This window comes from Melanerpes formicivorus, unplaced genomic scaffold (genome assembly GCF_026170545.1).
Source record: "Melanerpes formicivorus ecotype bairdi unplaced genomic scaffold, bMelFor1.0.p_v2 SCAF_40, whole genome shotgun sequence".
Lineage (NCBI taxonomy): Eukaryota > Metazoa > Chordata > Aves > Piciformes > Picidae > Melanerpes > Melanerpes formicivorus.
Window position 1 is genome coordinate 4,383,350 of NW_027142392.1, and position 19,539 is coordinate 4,402,888.

General features: G+C 41.2%; 1 protein-coding gene across 2 annotated transcripts in view; it reads left to right on the top strand.

Moving 5' to 3' along the window:
* Positions 1-19,539, top strand: part of ATAD2 (ATPase family AAA domain containing 2) — a 40,420-nt gene that overhangs the window by 9,990 nt on the left and 10,891 nt on the right. The window contains exons 6-21 of one of the 2 annotated variants that reach the window (XM_068158607.1): positions 539-614; positions 1,697-1,810; positions 2,822-2,930; positions 4,317-4,421; positions 5,263-5,371; positions 5,596-5,711; positions 6,923-7,097; positions 7,714-7,802; positions 8,464-8,623; positions 10,198-10,288; positions 10,688-11,002; positions 12,154-12,280; positions 13,590-13,773; positions 16,340-16,525; positions 18,118-18,250; positions 19,176-19,372. In XM_068158607.1, the coding sequence (XP_068014708.1) occupies positions 539-614; positions 1,697-1,810; positions 2,822-2,930; positions 4,317-4,421; positions 5,263-5,371; positions 5,596-5,711; positions 6,923-7,097; positions 7,714-7,802; positions 8,464-8,623; positions 10,198-10,288; positions 10,688-11,002; positions 12,154-12,280; positions 13,590-13,773; positions 16,340-16,525; positions 18,118-18,250; positions 19,176-19,372 (2,286 nt within the window). The remainder of the gene's footprint in view (positions 1-538; positions 615-1,696; positions 1,811-2,821; positions 2,931-4,316; positions 4,422-5,262; positions 5,372-5,595; positions 5,712-6,922; positions 7,098-7,713; positions 7,803-8,463; positions 8,624-10,197; positions 10,289-10,687; positions 11,003-12,153; positions 12,281-13,589; positions 13,774-16,339; positions 16,526-18,117; positions 18,251-19,175; positions 19,373-19,539) is intronic. The other variant, XM_068158608.1, reaches the window with a different exon arrangement.

Below are 19,539 nucleotides of genomic sequence, written 5' to 3' on the forward strand. Positions count from 1 at the left end.
ATCAGGCAGGGTTGGAAGGGACCACAAGGATCATCTAGTTCCAACCCCCCTGCCATGGGCAGGGACACCCCACACTAGATCAGGCTGGCCAGAGCCTCATCCAGCCTGCTCTTAAACACCTCCAGGGGCAGGGCCTCAACCACCTCCCTGGACAAGCCATTCCAGGGTTTCACCATTCTCATGGTGAAGAACCTCTTCCTCACATCCAGCCTGAATCTCCCCACCTCCAGCTTCATTCCATTCCCCCTAGTCCTATCACTGCCTGAGATCCTGAGAAGTCCCTCCCCAGGCTTCCTGTAGGCCCCCTTCAGATACTGGAAGGCCACAATTAGGTCACCTCGGAGCCTTCTCTTTTAGAGCAGAAATTCTTACTATTAATCCTAGATGCCAGAAAGATGTTCCTGTTCTCTCCCTGTGTACCTTGATTTAACCTTTTGTGAACATGATGTGCCTTGATAATGTTACTGTAGGCACCAAATGTGTGCATGTGAGGTTTTCTGTATCTTTATGACTGATCTTTCTTGATTTTTTTAATTAGGAAGACCTCAATATGTACACCCGAGGAAAGAAAGAAATCCAAAGAGCTGAAGAAGAAATGGCTGATAACCAAGATGGTTGGTTCCATTTTTAGTGTTCTTTACTGTGCCCTGTCCAAAAGCCTTGTCTTAAACAACTGAGATGAACTACTGGCTATTTTTCATCTACTAAAAAAAATATGTGTTGCTTTTGACATTACAAGCCATATTCACAGGCTGTACTGAGTGAGCTCAGAAGAGGTAGTCAGGCAAAATGTTTACCAGCTTATCTTGTATTCAGGAAGCAGTGCAACCTTGTAGGGGGGAAGAAAAGGGTGGTATTATCAAAGGAAATTTGCTTAATTTTAGTGAGCAAATAGATGAAAAGAGCATGCATGTTCCTCACTTGATGTCCAGTTATTAATACGAGAGGGTATTGCTAAGAATCTACTAAATCATTATGCTCTGGATTTTGCATTCTTACTATCTTTAATAAAACCTCTTCAAGATACTTGGCAGGAGCTAGTGGCATAACCTGTAGACATTTGACATGATTTTCTGATTGGGGAAGTTCAAACCTATGACTTGTCCATTATTGCTCATGTAATCTGAGGCAGAGCAAGGACCTGAAGCTACATTACCATGCTTAGTCTTACCACTGTGGAATATTGAAAACATTTCCTTGAAACTCTTTCTCAAAATAAGAAATAACTTTCTGAAGTAATGGTTTTTATAGGACCTGCATTTTGGCTAAGCAAGGTGACAGACCTGTGGCTACTAAGTCTTATGAGAAGTCACCCAGCCATTTCAGTGAGGAGAGAACAATCTCCATAATTATGCTTCCCTGTGTCAGTGCAGTGTACAGGGGCAGAATGACCTCCCTGCTCCTGCTGGCCACACTGTTCCTGATGCAGGCCAGGATGCCATTGGCCCTCTTGGCAGCCTGGGCACACTGCAGGCTCATGTTCAGCCTACCATCAACCAGTACCCCCAGGTCCCTCTCTACCTGACTGCTCTCCAGCCACTCTGACCCCAGCCTGTAGCTCTGCAGGTTTTCAGACCTGTTGTGTCATTAAACATGAAGGCGAGAGTAGAACCTGGAGGCATCTAGGTAGTGCTTTTTGAATTTAATAGAATTTGCATTGGCACTTAAAACAGTTTAATGTCATGTTGATGTCCAGTAGTTTCATCAGAAGAAAGTGAAGAGGAAGAGAAAGATGATGGTGAAGACACTCAAAAGCGTTATGACTTTCGGCAGAGGAAAACTGTTGAACGCTATCAAGCTCCATTGGAAAGTAGGTTATGTGCAGTTACTTTAAGTGAGAGGTTTTGTTGTTGTTTTATTAAAGCATATACATGAGTATTCACATTTACATTTCTTACCTTAAATCTGCCAGTAAATTTTACTAAATTTTATATATCCTGTGCATGTTACATTTCATTGCCATTTGGCATACTTCTTGTTTTTCAGTTGAACCCACCCCATGTGTTCTTGAATGAATGATAATTAAACAGGGCTGATTATTATCTTATTCTTGCAGTTTTCAGTTCATCTTATAAATCAGGAGTGTGTGTTTTTCACTTACAATCATAGAATCAATAAGGTTGGACAAGACCTCAGAGATCATCAAGTCCAACCTGTCACCCAACACCTCATGACTTAACTAAGCCATGGCTTCGAGGGCCATGACCAATCCCCTCTTGAACACCTCCAGGGACAGTGACTTTGCCACCTCCCTGGGCAACCCATCCCAATGGATAACAACTCTTTCTGTGAAGAACTTTCTCCTCACCTCGAACCTAAACTTCCCCTGGCACAGCTTGAGACTCTGTCCTCTTGTTCTGGTGCTGGTTGCCTAGGAGAAGAGACCAACCCTCACCTGGCTACAACCTCCCTTCAGGTAGTTGTAGAGAGCAATAAGGTCTCCCCTGAGCCTCCTCTTCTCCAGGCTAAACAACAGCAGCTCCCTTAGCCTCTCATAGGGCTTGTGCTCTTACCAGCCTCATTGCCCTTCTCTGGACATGTTCAAATGTCTCTATATCATTCTTAAATAGAGGGGCCCAGAACTGGACTCAAAGTGTGGCCTGACCAGTGCTGAGTACAGGGGCAGAATGGCTTCCCTGCTCCTTCTGGCCACACTATTTCTGATGCACTTCTGTCGTGCACTGATTTAAACTTAACACATCCTCCTCCAAATCCCTGAAATTGGAGATGGGCGAGGTGCATCACATTTTCCTGCCTCCTTCACTACCCCACTTTCTCTTAACCTTGTTTGTGACATTGTTCTGAATTCTGCTTTCAACAGAACCAAGACAACGGAAGATATTTTTCTCGGGCCAGTCTTCACCTGTCAGACCAAGATACTCATTTAGAAGTGCTCAGGCAGGAGGCTCTTGCTGCAAAAGACCTAACAGGTTGGTGTATCGCTGGTGATGGTTCTCATTTATCAGTATTGTTGTCAGTGACATTATTGAATAAGGTTTTCAAGGGTGGTTTGCATTGGTGATAATTACAGATGAACAGTATCATTACTGCTGTGGTAGTCTGGGGGTGTAAAGGGGACAAATAGAATAGAATAGACCAGGTTGGAAGAGACCTTCAAGATCATCGTGTCCAACCTATCATCCAACACCACCTAATCAACTAACCCATGCAACCAAGCACCCTGTCAAGTCTCCTCCTGAACACCTCCAGTGATGGTGATTCCACCACCTCCCCTGGCAGCCCATTCCAATGGGCAATCACTCTCTCTGTGTAAAACTTCCTCCTGACCTCCAGCCTGAACCTCTCCTGGTGCAGCCTGAGACTGTGTCCTCTTGTTCTGGTGCTGGCTGTCTGGGAGAAGAGACCAACCTCTGCCTGTCTACAACCTCCCTCCAGGTAGTTGTAGAGAGCAATAAGGTCACCCCTGAGTCTCCTCTTCTCCAGGCTAAGCAGCCCCAGCTCCCTCAGCCTCTCCTCATAGGGCTTGTCTTCCAAGCCCCTCACCAACGGAGGGAGGGAGGCTACACTTTTTATTAGCTATTAGATCTTTTGAAATGCAGTGTTTGTGGTCATTGATAAGGTGGTTATGGAGATTGTGGCTGCAGCTGTGTAACTGAAATTCTTTTGTTCCAGAGCTGAAGCCAGAGTGTCTCCCTGAAAATCTATTTAATCTTGAAATTATACAAATTGTTGTCTTAAAACTGAAAGATACTTGAGTGAGAGGGAGAGTCTGTATGGAAGTGGCAACAGATAGAGTTTTAATTCTTTTAAACACTCAAATACTGACTCTGGTTTCTCTTTGGAGTCAGTCAATATCTCTGTATGAAACCATCTTTAAACCAGAGAAATGCTAAATGAAATGATAAATTATAAAATGCAATAGTAGGGACAAAGGAGTAGTGGATCCTGCAAGCAGTTAAAGCATGGAGAATGCTGTCTTTTGCTAGATGTGAGCACTTGGTTTAGCAGACAGTTATGGAAGCAAGGGATTTTGAAGCCAGATTTTTTTAGGAAGTTTAAAAGTTGTATGTTTCACAGAGTGGCTACATAATGCTAAGTGAAACTGGATTTGTGTGTGTCAGAGAGAGAGATTGGGCAAAATGAGGCATTTGCTTATGGCATTTCTTTGCCAGGCAGTTAAACCTGGCACCTTCTTAAGCAAAATTTAATTGTACCATAACAAAGGAAAACATGTTCTTTAAAGTCAGATTCATAAGCAATGCAGTGAGCTGGAAATGTAATAGCTCTCCAAGTAAATTCTGAGATAGAATTCACTTACATTCTATTTTTCACTTTGTTTGTTTAAATGTTTGCAGACGGAGGCACGCAGTCCACAATGATTCCACGTCTTCTTCCTCATCTGATGATGAAGAACATTTTGAGAGGCATAGGCAGCTCAGCCATAACAGAGATTTAAGAAGGTTAATGAAACTGGAGAATAGGGGAGGGAGAAATCTACTTGGGAGGCGTTAGCATTTGCTTCACTGTGAAACCTTCTTCATGCTGTATGCTTTCTGAACTGTGTCCATATCTGTTGGTACTGGCAGTCATAACTGGGCTCTGTCAAGTGGGATTTTGTTTTAGGAAATGATTTTTTTAGTAAGTGATTTGATTTCTAGGCAAGAATAGAGGTCAGAACACTTCTAGTTTTTAGTGTAAAATTCTCCTGCTCCTGTGCTTTACAGGGGTATGTTCAGGAAGAAAAACCCAGCATAACAGAAAATGTTATAAATAGAGGAAATGAGAGAGGTTTTTGTTACTTAACAAATGCTCTCAAAAAGCTGTCTTAATAACAGTGTAACAAGTAAGTCTTCAGCCCAATATTTCTCAGATGTGTGTCTTCTGGCATGTGCATTCCCTGGTCCTTAAGAGGGGGATCAGCAGCAGTGAGCAGCTTTGCTATGCTAGCCCACACTGAAATAACATCCCCTTGGGCTGTAACTTTTTCCAAAGCAGAAGCAAAAAGTCCTTGAAAGATGTCAGTGTGTCTTGTGGGGGAGGGGTTGACTTCATCACACAAATAAAGGTCAGTTCACAGTCTCCACAGACAGAATAACTTGTTAGAAGCTTGCATTCATGTGTGTTGACTGGCATGGATGTTTGCTAAGAGTTGTTAAAATAATTAACTCAGTTTCATGTCTAGAGTGACCATTTTCATTCGTTTACTCATGGACAATAAACGTAAAACAATTTGAATGCAAAAAATATCCAATTTAACTTCTTAACCTTAGAGCATTTATCTTTATTCTTAATTCAAATCAGGTGTCTTCCACTCAATTTTCATAAAGATGAGTTAAAGGCAGTTCACAAGGACCGTATGAAAATTGGAGCAAGTCAAGCTGATGTCGATCCAATGCAAATAGATTGTTCAGTAAGTATTTTTAGTTCACTGTGTCATTGAGATGTTGCCAGTGTCTATGAAAGCTTTCAATAATGTGCTGTCTACAGCTACCTTGGTTTACAGTTCTCTCTTAAGCAATTTGAAAGTTGCCTAGAACGTTTCCTTTGTGCTGACGTAGAATTTCTGATGGGGAAGCTCATCAAATTGCAGCTTTCTTTAACACAGGAAATGCACTCTGTTTAATTTACCTCTAGGTACGATTTGATGGTGTGGGTGGCCTTGCTGACCACATTTCAGCTTTAAAAGAGATGGTGGTTTTCCCATTGCTTTACCCAGAAGTCTTTGAGAGATTCAAAATTCAACCTCCAAGGTAACAGGCATTGTTTAAAACCATATATTCTAGTTCACCCATTTTCAGGAGAATATTCAGCTGAGGTATCAATCTGTTTCTGTGCTTCAAAATTTTCAGCAGTGTTGATGGAGATTTTTAGCAGTAAAAAGTAATTGCTGAAAAAAAAAGGATAGAATTCAGAATGTATATAAGTTCAAAGATTTACTTTGAAAGTGCCATTCCTTTAAAAGGTGAGGTTGGGGTGCTTTTGGTTGGAGTTGCATAGACAAGCCAACTTGATTAGTTTAAAAGCAGGAAGGAATTATCTAATGGTACTCAACAATTATTTGTTGGAGGTCCAGTGGTCTCTCCCACCATGTCTGTCTTGTCTTTTTTTTCAAGTGCTGAATTATCAGTTTTACACTTGATGGGACTTATAACTAGAACCTTACAGTGTTTATTATGCTTGGGCTAAAATAAGAATCTACCACTTCCTACACAGCTAAATTCTATGTTGCAAAATTAAATTATTAGAGATTTAATTGTTAGCTTTATATAACTCAATATTGAAATGTGACTTTAAATTCATTGCTTTCAGTAACTTTAAAAGTGCTACAAAGAAAGATTTCATTATATATTTTGCTGCTTTACTCATTGAAATTCTTTTTGCCATAGCAGTGTATTTGCCTTTCTAGTTGATGGCTATATTTGTCTGGAAATGCAGAACACCCTCCCAGCTTTAGACTTTTCTCATTTATCATCACCAATGGGAGGCCTGATCCAGTAACTTAAAACCTTTCAAGGGAGAATGAAATGCTTCACTATCAAATCTTGCCTTTTGTGAAAACAAGAACGAATATGCAGTGTATTATTGAAAAACAAAATGGTGATTCATATGTTAGCCCTCTCTCACATTCTGTGCTGAAGTTTATTCTTGTTTGGCTCTACTGTGCTGTAGCCACCCCTGTTAGTTTGTCAGCTGTTTGGGAAACCTCCTTCTGGGACACTGCAATCTTTTCTCGAGCTATTTTGTACATCTGCATTATCTTATCCATTTTGTTACCTGCTTTGTTGAATTGTGTAGGAGCAAAACACTTCCATCTGCTTTGAATTTTTTTCATACTTCAACTGTTAGCAGTGTCTTACAGATTAAGTATCTTGTTTAGGAGAGAGGGAGTTGTGTGCCTTAGGGATGTTGTTGTAATAGATACTTTTTGGTGGTGTAAATGCCTTATTTTTTTTCATTCCAGAGGCTGTCTGTTTTATGGTCCACCAGGCACTGGAAAGACACTGGTTGCTCGTGCACTTGCCAATGAGTGTAGCCAAGGTGACAGGAGAATATCCTTTTTCATGAGAAAAGGTGCTGACTGCCTTAGTAAATGGGTGGGGGAATCTGAACGCCAGCTTCGTTTACTGTTTGACCAGGTAAGGTCGAAATGTGCTATGTGTTCTCTCCAAGCTGTAACTGTAATTTCCTGTGGTCAGTGTTTTTAAGAACTCTCTATCATGTTTTGTCAGTTTCTTCCACTGAAATGAGATTGTCAGTATCCTTTTTTCAGTAGGTTTTTTCAGGGGCTTGAAATCTTGACATGTATCACAGAAGACGAATAAAATAAACAAGAGAACCTCACAAAGAAAACTCCAGCAACAAAAAAGGCTTCAAGAGGCAAAAGATAGTGGTTTTAGATCAGAGAGAAACAGATGCAGGCTGAGAGCATGGTCATTTAAATTAATAATGGGAGATGCTTACTTCCAGAACGTGGAATTGAATTAAGTCCTGGCTCTGTTCTCAGAGGTTGCCAATAGCTGTAAAAATTACCGGTGTGATTTGTTTCCTGACACCTAATCTCAGTGGGTTGATACAGGCTGCTCTCTTCTGTTGCTTGTGCCAGTTATTCCATTAGCCCAATTAGCAGAGATGCTTCATGCTAGTCTTTAGAATCTACTTCCTGTGACTTTCAAGCTGTAACATTCTTCATGCCTTTTCTCTTCCAAGTAGTGGTGTTTCACCGATGTCACTCTACCTCTGCTTTCATTCCAGGCCTACCGCATGCGACCTTCAATTATTTTCTTTGATGAGATAGATGGGCTTGCTCCTGTACGCTCCAGTAAACAGGATCAGATTCATAGGTACTGCACTGTTTGTATCTATGTAGAAGCTCCTTCCTCTCTGTGAAAAGAAGACCACAACTTCCTTAAATTTGTGGTGGGTGTCCCTGCCCGTGGCAGGGGCGTTGGAACTAGATGATCCTCGTGGTCCCTTCCAACCCTGACTGATACTATGATAAATTTGTGATGCTTATTTGTATGTAGAATCATAGAATCATAGAATTGTTAAGGTTGGAAAAGACCTCCAAGATCATCGAGTCCAACCATAACATAGGGGCAGCCCCAGGGGATTTAAGGTCCCATCTGCAAAACGAGGGGGAAATGAGAGGACAGAATGAGCGAGTCGATAAATTACAGGGTTTGAAAGAAAGAAACAAATCCCCATTAGCTATGAACTTGTAGGTTTCCCATGTGGCATAATTTGGGAATGATGCTGAAAACTAACTCACTGCTTTTGAACTTGAGATGCTTTTTTAAGCCATACCTGAAAACCATTCACTAAGCTTGACATCAACACAAGGCCTGTGTTACCCTGTCTTTTAGTGTGTTAAAATGAGTCTTTTGCTAATCAACATCCCATCAATTACAAGCTTGTTCCTTTTGAATGATCAATGCAGAAGGTTATGTTAGACTGTAACAAAATTTGCTGAAAGAGTGAATTAAAATTATATTTTTCTGTTAGCTCTATTGTTTCAACACTTTTGGCACTTATGGATGGCTTAGACAGCAGAGGAGAGGTTGTGGTAATTGGAGCCACCAACAGACTAGATTCCATAGATCCTGCCCTACGAAGACCTGGACGCTTTGATCGAGAGTTCCTCTTCAACTTGCCAAATAAAGAGGTCAGAACTTAAACTCAACCTTAATGCTAATGTGGCAAAGTCCATCTTTATAACAAAACCAGACAGCAATGCAGTATCACAGAGCAGTTAAAGTTGAAATTGGTATTGCACAACTTAGAAGAGGGATATCTGGAAAAACTGTGTTGTGCTGTGGAGGGCAGATCTGGTACTCAATCTATGTCATTAAGACCATTTCAACAAGTAGTTATTTCTGTAGTTGCTTTTGATTTCTCAGTGACTAGCTGAGAAAATGGGATGCTGCTCGTCACTAAAATGTAAAAGACAGAGTGATTGTGCAAATTGACTATAAATTACTGTTGTCTCATCTTGAAAATGAAAGAAATGGTGTACACTCAAGAATTCCTTTTTGCTAATAAAACCTTTTACCAGAGCTCAAGCTGGAGAGAATTAAATTTTCTCATTCCCAATGTGATTCATCTTTGCTTACTTATTTAATCCACTCATGTACTTTGACCCTGAAGTGCCCTTGTTCTCAGTTTAGAAACTGATAGTGGATGTACCTGTGTTGGATTGTTCCCAGGCTGGGTATCCTGGAAGTACTATAAGTATTTTGGGGATCTGATATTTTTACTGGTACTTATCAACAGGGAGTTGGACAAAGATGTGAAGTACACTGCACAAGGTGCAGGGCTTGGAATGAGAAGCTTCCCATGGCAATAACTAAGCAATGGAAAAAAATAGGTGTATAGAACCTGAAAAATATTAGGGGGGAAGATAGGGTGCCAAACTGGAACTCTGGTTTTTGTGGTTTTTCTCTGGCTGTCCCTGATACTTCTTTTATTAGCACTTTTTTAGGAAAGGATAAAATGCCTGTTGGTTTGAAGGCTGGTGGAAGTGCACCAAACAGGATATTTAACACCAACATTTGTCTCCAGTTTTTATTTGCTTTCAGGCACCAGGAGAGGAAATGCCATGAAACAGATCTAACACACTATTCCTTACTGTGGAAGACTTCTAGAAGTCTGCTATAATTCATCTGTGTAGCATGAAATAAAGTCTTGCTAAGATCAGAGATGAAGATAGGCAACACTTGACATTTTTCTAGATTGGTGACAGTAGCTTGAGTCATAATTATTGTTCTTCTTTGTAGTAATTGTAGCAATTTGAAAGGTAGTGCTAGAACTGTTTTCCTTGAGTGAAGTGGCAGAAGAGCAAATCTGATGAACTAATGAGACTGTCACCATGAAATTTTGCTAAATTTGAAAGACTTTTCTTTGATGGAAAACATCTCTGCAGATAAGTATTTTGACTACCTTTTTTTTTCCTCAGGATCATTAGGTCCCATACTTGTGAAACCATTTATGGAAACTAAAAGCCTTTTCTTTCACTGCAGTCCCCCAGAAGGAGTCCAATGGAACAAGCTGAGAATTGTTAAATGTCCTGCTTGGAAAAAGCAGAGGGCATATTCACTGAACTTTGAAATACTTAAAACTTCAGCAGACAAGAAAAGTATTTGTATATTAGTATGAAGATTCTGGGGGCTTGGTGTTGTGGCAGGTGTGTTTTTAAGAGGGAACTTAGGACAAACTAAAATGCAACCATTTTGTTTACAGGCCAGAAAAGAGATTTTCAAGATTCACACACGTGATTGGACTCCTAGGCTATTGGATGTGTTTCTTGATGAGGTAGCTGAAGAATGTGTTGGTAAGTGTGAAAACAAAGTGAGTTACTGCATGTGACCAAGCCTTAAGGAATCTGAGCTTGTACCAACGAGTAGCTAAGCTCTTGTGCCTTGCTGCAGTGTGAGGCAGCTGGCACACCTTGGGAGCGAAAGCAGATCTTTTCTTTTTGTTTTGTCTCTCAGAATGTTGAATGGGGTTTGGGTATCTTCCTCAGGAGCAAAGTTTTCAGTAGGAGGCTATGTCATAAGTGCAAGATAGCAGGCTGCAAGTCATGTAACCAAACCTCTCTGTAGTGCAGTAACTCTTTAAATTCTCTCTTAACCTGTTCATTTTTGGCTGCATACAAAGTCACTTTAGAAGCCTTGCCCTTGACTTCTCTGTTACCTGAGACTGACATAACGTTTGATTCTTGTTTGTTTAGGATACTGTGGTGCTGATATTAAATCCTTATGTGCTGAAGCTGCCCTCTGCGCTGTGCGCCGCCGCTACCCTCAGATATACAAAAGTAATGCGAAACTGCAGTTAGATACTGCTTCGATTAAAATCACAGCAAAGGATTTTGTCATGGCTATGCAGAAGATTGTTCCAGCTTCACAGAGGGCTGTGGCTTCACCTGGGAGAGCCCTACCACCCAATTTAAAACCCCTCCTTGAAAACACACTAGCAAGTATTTTAGAAGCCTTGCAGAAGGTATTTCCCCATGCAGAACTTGCGCTAAAGAAGGACCAGCAGCAAGGTATAATAATGACATCCACCTCTATAAAGTTTTGCTAGAGGGCTTTGATTTGTGCACTCAACATAGGCAAAGCTCTCAGCTACAAGGACAGCAGAATTTTATAATATGCATGTGGACAGTGCTGGATGGGAACTGTGAATGACTCATAATAAAAAGTAGAGAACTATGTGTTCTCTTGTCGTTTGTGGAGACGAATCGAAGGTGTATAAGGCACCTCCTTCAAAACAAATGTTGAAATTGGGGGAGAAGTGTGTTTTTACATGGATGCTTCACATTCCTGTCTGAAAAATGTCAGAACCACAATACAAGTGGTTTAAACTGAACTGTGTTTTAGCTATCATGATCTGTAGCCTTAGTCTCTTAATTGAAATGTTTGAGGCTCATGCTGTAGGCCTGCACCTGAGATCAGAACGTTTTAGTAGTGTATGCTTAGGGGCTTGGCTTGCATAGCATATGTGAGCTCATGCCTCAGCTGCATGAGCCCTATCAGGTTTATTCTGTGACATAAACTCATTCCACTCCTGACTAATGGGGATCTGTAAATAGGTAGGATAGCCTGCTGGTTACAATATCCTACCAGTATTACTCCCAGCGGAGCTGACAGATTGTTTGCATTGGTAAAACAGGCAGAAACCCTCCAACCAAATGAAAGCAGAGAAGCTAGAAGTTTAGTAACTGTTGCATGACCTCTCTGTTTTCTGCCTTTGGTTATGTCCTCCTTCAGAGATTTTTGAGGAGCCTTATTTAGGAGATGTGTTGATCTGCATATCCTGACTCACTATCCTAGACAAATGGCAGTCTGTGGCTATCACATTCTCTTAGTTCCCTTCATCCAGAGAGAGGGGTCTGCTCCAGGAAGAAATGGTCATCTTGGGTTTTTCAGGTGTTTAGGAACTACAGAAGTTGTTCCTAACCATCTTTATTCTAAAGGAAAAACCTCCCAAATTTTCAACAGACAGGTAATACATTAGGCAAATCAGAGGCAGCCTCCTTAGAGTATAATGACATCTTCAGAAAACAGTGTTCAGTGCATGCCCCCAAAATGAAGAAATACAAGACCAGTGACTCCAGTGCTGATTTAGAAGCTGTGTTAATGTGAGAGCAAGATATGGACTAGCCAGAGAAGTTAACAAACCTTTCTTGTCTTTCAGACACTTTAACTCATATTTTAAGCAATAATGCAATTGACAGCGATGAGGAATCACCATCAATCTTTACAGATGAGTCGACTCATAAAGTTCCTGAGAGAGAAAAAGAAAAATTCCTCAATTTTAGCAGGTAAATGTTTGCATTTTTCAGATGGCTGGGTCTGTAAGCAGTTTGGGTTTCAAGGACAGTAGATGGAGGAGGAAAGTGTGTGGGGAGCGTGATCGATACTTGCGAGAAGTAAGCATGAAGATCCAGCTGGGTACTGATGTTCTGCTGGAGTATACTGCCATAACTTAACAAACTGAATGGCCCAGCCCTCTGTTCCAAAGTCATAGAGTGGCCTGCAGACTATTAGAATGTGTTCATTTCATCAACAGTACTCCTTGAAAAATTCAAGGAATCTGTGTGTCCTTTTAGCTAAAGAAGTCCCTGGACCTTTCTGCCTTCCAAGACATTAAACCAAATTGGTAGCAAATTATGTAGCAGAAACAAAATTGAGAAAACTGTGAGAAAAACCTAAACCATGCCTGCATTTTGAACCTTTAACCTATTAGGTTTATGTTAACCTTCCAGCATTTTAATGTGGAAGTTGTATAAGCCAACAGCTGAAAAAATAACTCACTGCTGGGTCAGTTATTTTTTTTCCATGTTTTATTGCTGTGCTGTCCAGAAAGTCTTCTGGCCTGCAGAACTTGGTTAGGGGTTCAGCCAGGAAAGGTACAACAGTATTGTGGTGGTATAAGGTATATATAACAGTATGATGTTCCTCACAATTGAGTTTCATGCCAGTAAAGCAAGATTTCTAGGAATTTAATACACAATTAAAAGATGAAATGGAATCACTGAATAAAATAAATCTTAGGTGTATTTAGTGCACTGTTATAATTTAACCAGTCCACAGCTGTGTACTTCTTTAGATAGAGCTCATGTGTTTCAGCACCCACATTATTTATTTCTTTTCTAGAAATGTTCTACTCCTTCCTTTCCACCATCTCCAGTAATTATGGCCAATTTCAGCTAAACTTGACAGATAGAGAGATCTCAGTTATTAAACTGAAGACCTACTGAAAATTGGTGTGTTCAGCTGGCAAAGAGATGTGCTGTGTGCTGAGAGAGTGAGTTGTTATTCTCTCCCATGTCAGGGTACTGACCAGTTGTGTGTGTTGCTGACCAACTGGACATTCCCCTTGAGGGACTGAGGAGTTGTTGGTTAACTCAGCCATAGGAATAGCAGAAGACGTGTTGGGGATTGGCAAGATTTTGTAGGGGAGGTACAGTAAGCAATGGGCTCCTAGTCTTCCCAATCACAGGCCAGCTTCTTATTTATTGGAATATGGAGGGTACTTAGCAAAGAAAAAGTGTGTAGGGAAAAAAACCCTTCAACATCTGTGTGCCTATTCATCACCTCATTTTTAAACTTGTTCTCTTCTTGTTCTAGAAATGCTTATTACCAGCCAACATCCTATAGGCCACGGTTCTTACTAGTTGGAGAGCCAGGATATGGGCAAGCTTCTCACTTGGCACCTGCAGTAATACATGCCCTGGAAAAGTTTTCAGTTTATACACTAGAGCTATCACTCTTGTTTGCTAGCACCACATCACCAGAAGAAACATGTGCACAGGTATCTTTTTCTTCTCTTTAATCTCAGGAGATTAATGAATGCTGTATAAACTAGTAAAGGAAGCAAAATTCATTGTTAGTGGAGGTGTCCTGGTTTGACTATGCTGTTGTGTTTGCTTCTGTCTGAGAATCCACTCTTCTTCTAGATTGGATTATACCAAACAAATGGATGTTCTACATGACCATATTTTCCTTTCCAAATTAAATAGTGCTAGCAGTTTGGGAAGATGGGATGTGCTGCTAATAAACCCCTTTTTATGGCAAGAAATCCTGCTGGTCTCAGTGGCATCCAGAAAGTTGTTTTCATTGCTTCTTAAGAATCTGTGCTCTGTGTAAATGGCTCTGTGTCAGCCTGACTGCATGTAATGCACTTTTTGTAGTCTTCTTTTTCTATTGTATTTGTAAGGCAATCCAAGCTTGGGGAAAAAGAGATGTTTCTCTATTTTATATACCATATACAGCTTGTAACACTGCAGTATATGCAGTAAAAGCCTTAACATTCATGGAACGTGTAACGTTTTTACACTGGTGTAAAGCATTCTGACACTAGAAAATTTAAATATAAGCAGATTTAGTGCTGCTTTGTGTTTTACTTCTGGGCAAGAAATCCATTTGGTTATTTGACATCCCTGTATTAAGATATTTTGACCTTGAGTGGCAACATTTGAGAGCTGTACAAGTAAGGGCAGACACATTACCTGACTGGATATTTATTTCTGGTTTTTTTTCTTCTTATTTCTGGTTTTTTTCTTCTTCTTATTTCTGGTTTTTTTCTTCTTATTATTTCTGGTTTTTTTCTTCTTATTATTTCTGGTTTTTTTCTTCTTCTTATTTCTGGTTTTTTTCTTCTTCTTATTTCTGGTTTTTTTTTTTCTTCTCCTGGTTTTTTACTTCTTATTTCTGGTGGTTTTTTTTCTTCATATTTCTGGGTTTTTTCTTATTTCTGGTTTTTTCCTCCTGCAATGGTTACATCTGCTGTGATGTAACTACCATGCCTAGTCACTGCCCACACATAGCGTGTGCACTTCCCATCTTGTGACAGGAACTCCCCAAATACTGATAATCTTGAAAGGGTGCATGAAGAAGTTTGTCATCTGCAAAAACTGTTGCCACTTTCTATGGGGGCGATGGAGATTGGAGTCAATACAGCTGACCAATATGATTGAGTACTGTTCCTTTATTGTTCCAGTAGTGCAGGCCTGTGGTGCGAGTATAGCACAGTAAAGTGTAGAAGAAGAAGAGACAGGAAAGGCAGAAGTGCGTAGCAAGGGAACTTCTACAACTTATATAAACTCAGAGTGTGTTGTTGGCATGGCTTCATTGGCTCCCTATGATGACCACACATTGCACTATTATAGATTATTGGTCCAACTACTAATGACATGCAAGGTTTGTTGATGCAGGTGCATGTCCTGTTGTCCCAAGATAACTTTCCATGTTTATAGCTACCAGTGCCCTGTTTTAGTTACATGCTGTAGGCACAGCACTGTTTTGGTACACTGCTAGCTGGCTCTGCATTTATGCTGAGCACGGCCTACCACCATGTCAGGCTCTACGCCTGCACTGCCAGGGTGACCTTACTGCTGTCTACAACTACCTGAAGGGGGGTTGTAAACAGGCAGAGGTTGGTCTCTTCTCCCAGGCAACCAGCACCAGAACAAGAGGACACAGTCTCAGGCTGTGCCAGGGGAGGTTCAGGCTGGAGGTCAGGAGGAAGTTTTACACAGAGAGAGTGATTGCCCATTGGAATGGGCTGCCCGGGGAGGTGGTGGAGTCGCCGTCGCTGGAGGTGTTCAGGAGGAGACTTGACAGGGTGCTTGGTGCCATGGGTTAGTTGATTAGGTGGTGTTGGATGATAGGTTGGATGCGATGATCTTGAAGGTCTCTTCCAACCTGGTCTGGTCTATTCTATTCTATTCCTCACACTGCTCGTCACTGGCATTGCCACAACTTTCCTCATGCAGTAGATTCATGTCCTCCTTTGTGATTGAGGTACCATCCTTAGGCAATGGCTTGTGTTCTTCCAAAGCATGTTATCTTGTCAACTGGATCCTTTGGTATAGTGGGAGGCAGTGAGTAATTGAGGCAGCCTAAAGACTGATCACCTCTTACAAAATGTACTTAAAATTATGAATTGTAACCAGATCTCTTTTAGTGCCAGCCCTCATCTTCTCCTGTCTTCAGACTGACTTGAAAGTGTGCCTGCTCTGTACGGAAAGTGGTGTAGTCACAGTCATGTAGTGATTTACACAGGCTAATACACCTTGCTGAAGGATTAGTTTTGCTTTTTCAGGCACATCACCACATCAGCTGAGTTGTGAGGTGCTTTAGGAGTTATCTTAACACCTGAGTGGTTTGAAGTCAGGTCTGTTTCTGTCTGTATAGAAATCTCTATACTGGATTCAAAGCAGAAATTTTACCTTATTGTTAAGGAGTCACTCTTTTGTTGATTTGTTTTGATGTTTTGGCTTCGTGTACTCCTATTTTGTACCATAGTTTGATGCCTAATTATTTATTAGCCTGTTCTACATGGTTTAGTTTTCTTATCTAAGCTTTCATTTTACCAGCTGATGCGAGAAGCTCAAAGAACAGCACCCAGTATAATTTATATCCCACATATTCATTTGTGGTGGGAGGCTGTTGGAGCTACATTGAAAGCTACGTTTACAACACTGCTGCAGAACATTCCAACGTTTGCTCCAATTTTGCTGCTTGCAACATCGGATGTGCGTCATGCAGATCTCCCAAAAGAGGTATTTCTGTTGGTACTTTCCTTAATGTTTTTATTATGTTTCTTGTTAAGATTTAAGTCCTTTGAGCACTGTGCACTTCAAAGCAAATTCATACTGTGGCCACACAGGCACCCTGACCAGATCTATGGAAATCTGCTCAGACAAAAGAATGCCCAAAGCATTTGTCTGAAATCTTTTCTGAGTAAAGAGATTGACTTTGACCCAACTTGTTCCTCACTTCTGACATGCTTATACTTATTAGTTGTAGCCAGGAAGGGGTTGGTCTCTTCTCCCAGGCAACCAGCACCAGAACAAGGGGACATAGTCTCAAGCTGCACCAGGGGAGGTTTAGACTCGAGGTGAGGAGAAAGTTCTTCACCGAGCAAATTGTTCGTCATTGGAATGTGCTGCCCAGGGAGCTGGTGGAGTCCCCATCCCTGGAGGTGTTCAAGAGGAGATTGGACATGGCACTTGGTGCCATGGTCTAGTCATGAGGTCTGTGGTGATAGGTTGGACTTGATGATCCTCGAAGTCTCTTCCAACCTTAGTTATACTGTGATAAATGTATTTCAGACAAGAGTTCAAGTGACTTCAAGATGGTTAGCGATGTCCTTAGTCAAGAATATATGGTGCTTGAAATGTAAATGGGGAAAAAAGAAGATTTTACTGACAAGTGAAAGATACTTTTACTGAAAAAGGACCCTGCTTACACTGTTAAGGAAATGTTGATTTGAATTTAAATGCTTTAATAAACATGACTTTTTTTTCCATATAGGTGAAACCTTTACAAATTAGAAAGCTCAGCTACAGCTTCTGCTTAAGTAACCTGGAAATCAGTTTTCAGTTGTATTCCTTAGCAAAATTTAGTCAGAGTACGTGCTTAGCTTTTTGCACATCTGAGGGTGTGTGTTAAAGGAAGGCAATTAAAATGTAAATAGGCTGCTCTGATGATTTTTCTCCCAGTTACTGGGGAAGAGAGGACTTACCTACATGTTTTTGTCATCAAATGCTTTGAAGGGACTTTACGTAAGTTTTTATACTGTCAATAAATTCCTTCTATAATAATTCTTGATATTTCTTATGTGCATTTTGGTAGTAGAGATTGAAAAACAGATGAAAACCTCAAAGTATGCAACTTCAGACACCTCACTTAATTAAAAAACAAACACAAAGAATCACAGACACACACACAAAAAAAACCCAAACCAACCAACCATCCAAAACCCAAACAAACAGAAACCTGACCAAAATGCCCACGCTTGTCTACTGGACCCTGCCTGTTCCCTCTTATAGCTGCTGTAAAGATTCAAACTGGAGAGCAAGGCAGGGTGGAAACAGAAGAAGCAGTCTTGGAGGTGGTAAAAGTCACCACTTTAATGGTGTATCATATGGTCCTTTCATTGAACTTTAACTCTAGAGGTGTTCCTTAGAGAAGATTAATTTGCTGTGCTAACTTGTGGAAAATCTAGCCTTTTAAGGCCAAAAAGCTAACTTTTTTGCAGTTTGTCTTATCCAGATGATTATTCACTTAATTTAGAAAGGTACTCATCTTTGGGATTAGAATATGAATTTGTCTGGCCTTATCTGAAATACCTTTTCTCCTCATTCTTTAGATAAAAGAATTGTTTATTAATGATTATGAAGTTTTCAAAGTCGAGGTACCTAATAAGCAAGCAAGAGCAATGTTTTTTGAGGACTTAATTCTAAATCAAGCTGCTGAACCTCCTGTGTCAAAAAACAATGCAGGTGAGGAGATGTTATTTATAAGAATTGGGTAACTGTAAATTAATAAGTCTACAGTGTTTGATTTGATAGTAAGGTTCTGTTAATAATTCTTCTTACGCTTGTAATGAGCATGAGATTTAACACATCCAAGTGCCGGGTTCTGCACATTGGCCACAACAACCCCATGCAGAGCTACAGGCTGGGGTCAGAGTGGCTGGAGAGCAGCCAGGTGGAGAGGGACCTGGGGGTACTGGTCAATGGTAGGCTGAACATGAGCCTGCAGTGTGCCCAGGCGGCCAAGAGGGCCAATGGCATCCTGGCCTGCATTAGGAACAATGTGGCCAGCAGGAGCAGGGAGGTCATTCTGCCCCTGTACCCTGCACTGGTTAGGCCACACCTCGAGTACTGTGTCCAGTTCTGGGCCCCTCAGTTTAGGAAGGAGGTTGGCTTGCTGGAATGAGTCCAGAGAAAAGCAACGAAGTTTGTGAGTGGCTTGGAACACAAGCCCTATGAGGAGAGGCTGAGGGAGCTGGGATTGCTTAGCCTGGAGAAGAGGAGACTCAGGGGTGACCTTATTGCTCTCTACAACTACCTGAAGGGAGGTTGTAGACAGGTGGATGATGCTCTCTTCTCCCAGGCAGCCAGTACCAGAACAATAGGACACAGTCTCAGGCTGCACCAGGGGAGGTTTAGGTTGGATGTTAGGAAGAAGTTCTACAGAGAGAGTGATTGCCCATTGGAATGGGCTGCCCAGGGAGGTGGTGGAGTTGCCATCATTGGAGGTGTTCAGGAGGAGACTTGATGGGGTGCTTGGTGCCATGGGTTAGTTGTTTAGGTGGGTTGGATTGGTTGATGGGTTGGATGCGGTGATCTTGAAGGTCTCTTCCAACCTGGTTTGGTTTATTCTAAATAAGTACTATAAATTGACTAAAATTTTCTGATTAAGCTCGTCGGCCCCTGGAAGTACTTCCCCTAGCACCACCACCAAAGCCTCCACAGCTGACAGAGGAAGAACTAAAGCAGCTGGAGCAGCAGGAGGAGGATACACTGCGTCAACTTAGAATATTCTTGAGGGATGTGACTCACAGGCTGGCTGTCGATAGGCGTTTCAGGGCATTTACAAAGCCTGTTGACCGAGAGGAAGTAAGTTAGTGTTGATCTGCCATACCACTTTATATCTGTGTACTCATCATTTCTTTATGTATTTCTCAGTTTTTCCATGCTCTTTATAGGAAGGCTTATTCTTGGTTTCAGGACCATACATACTATTGCAATTTTTCAAGAAGCAGGGAATTAATTTTGCCTATACT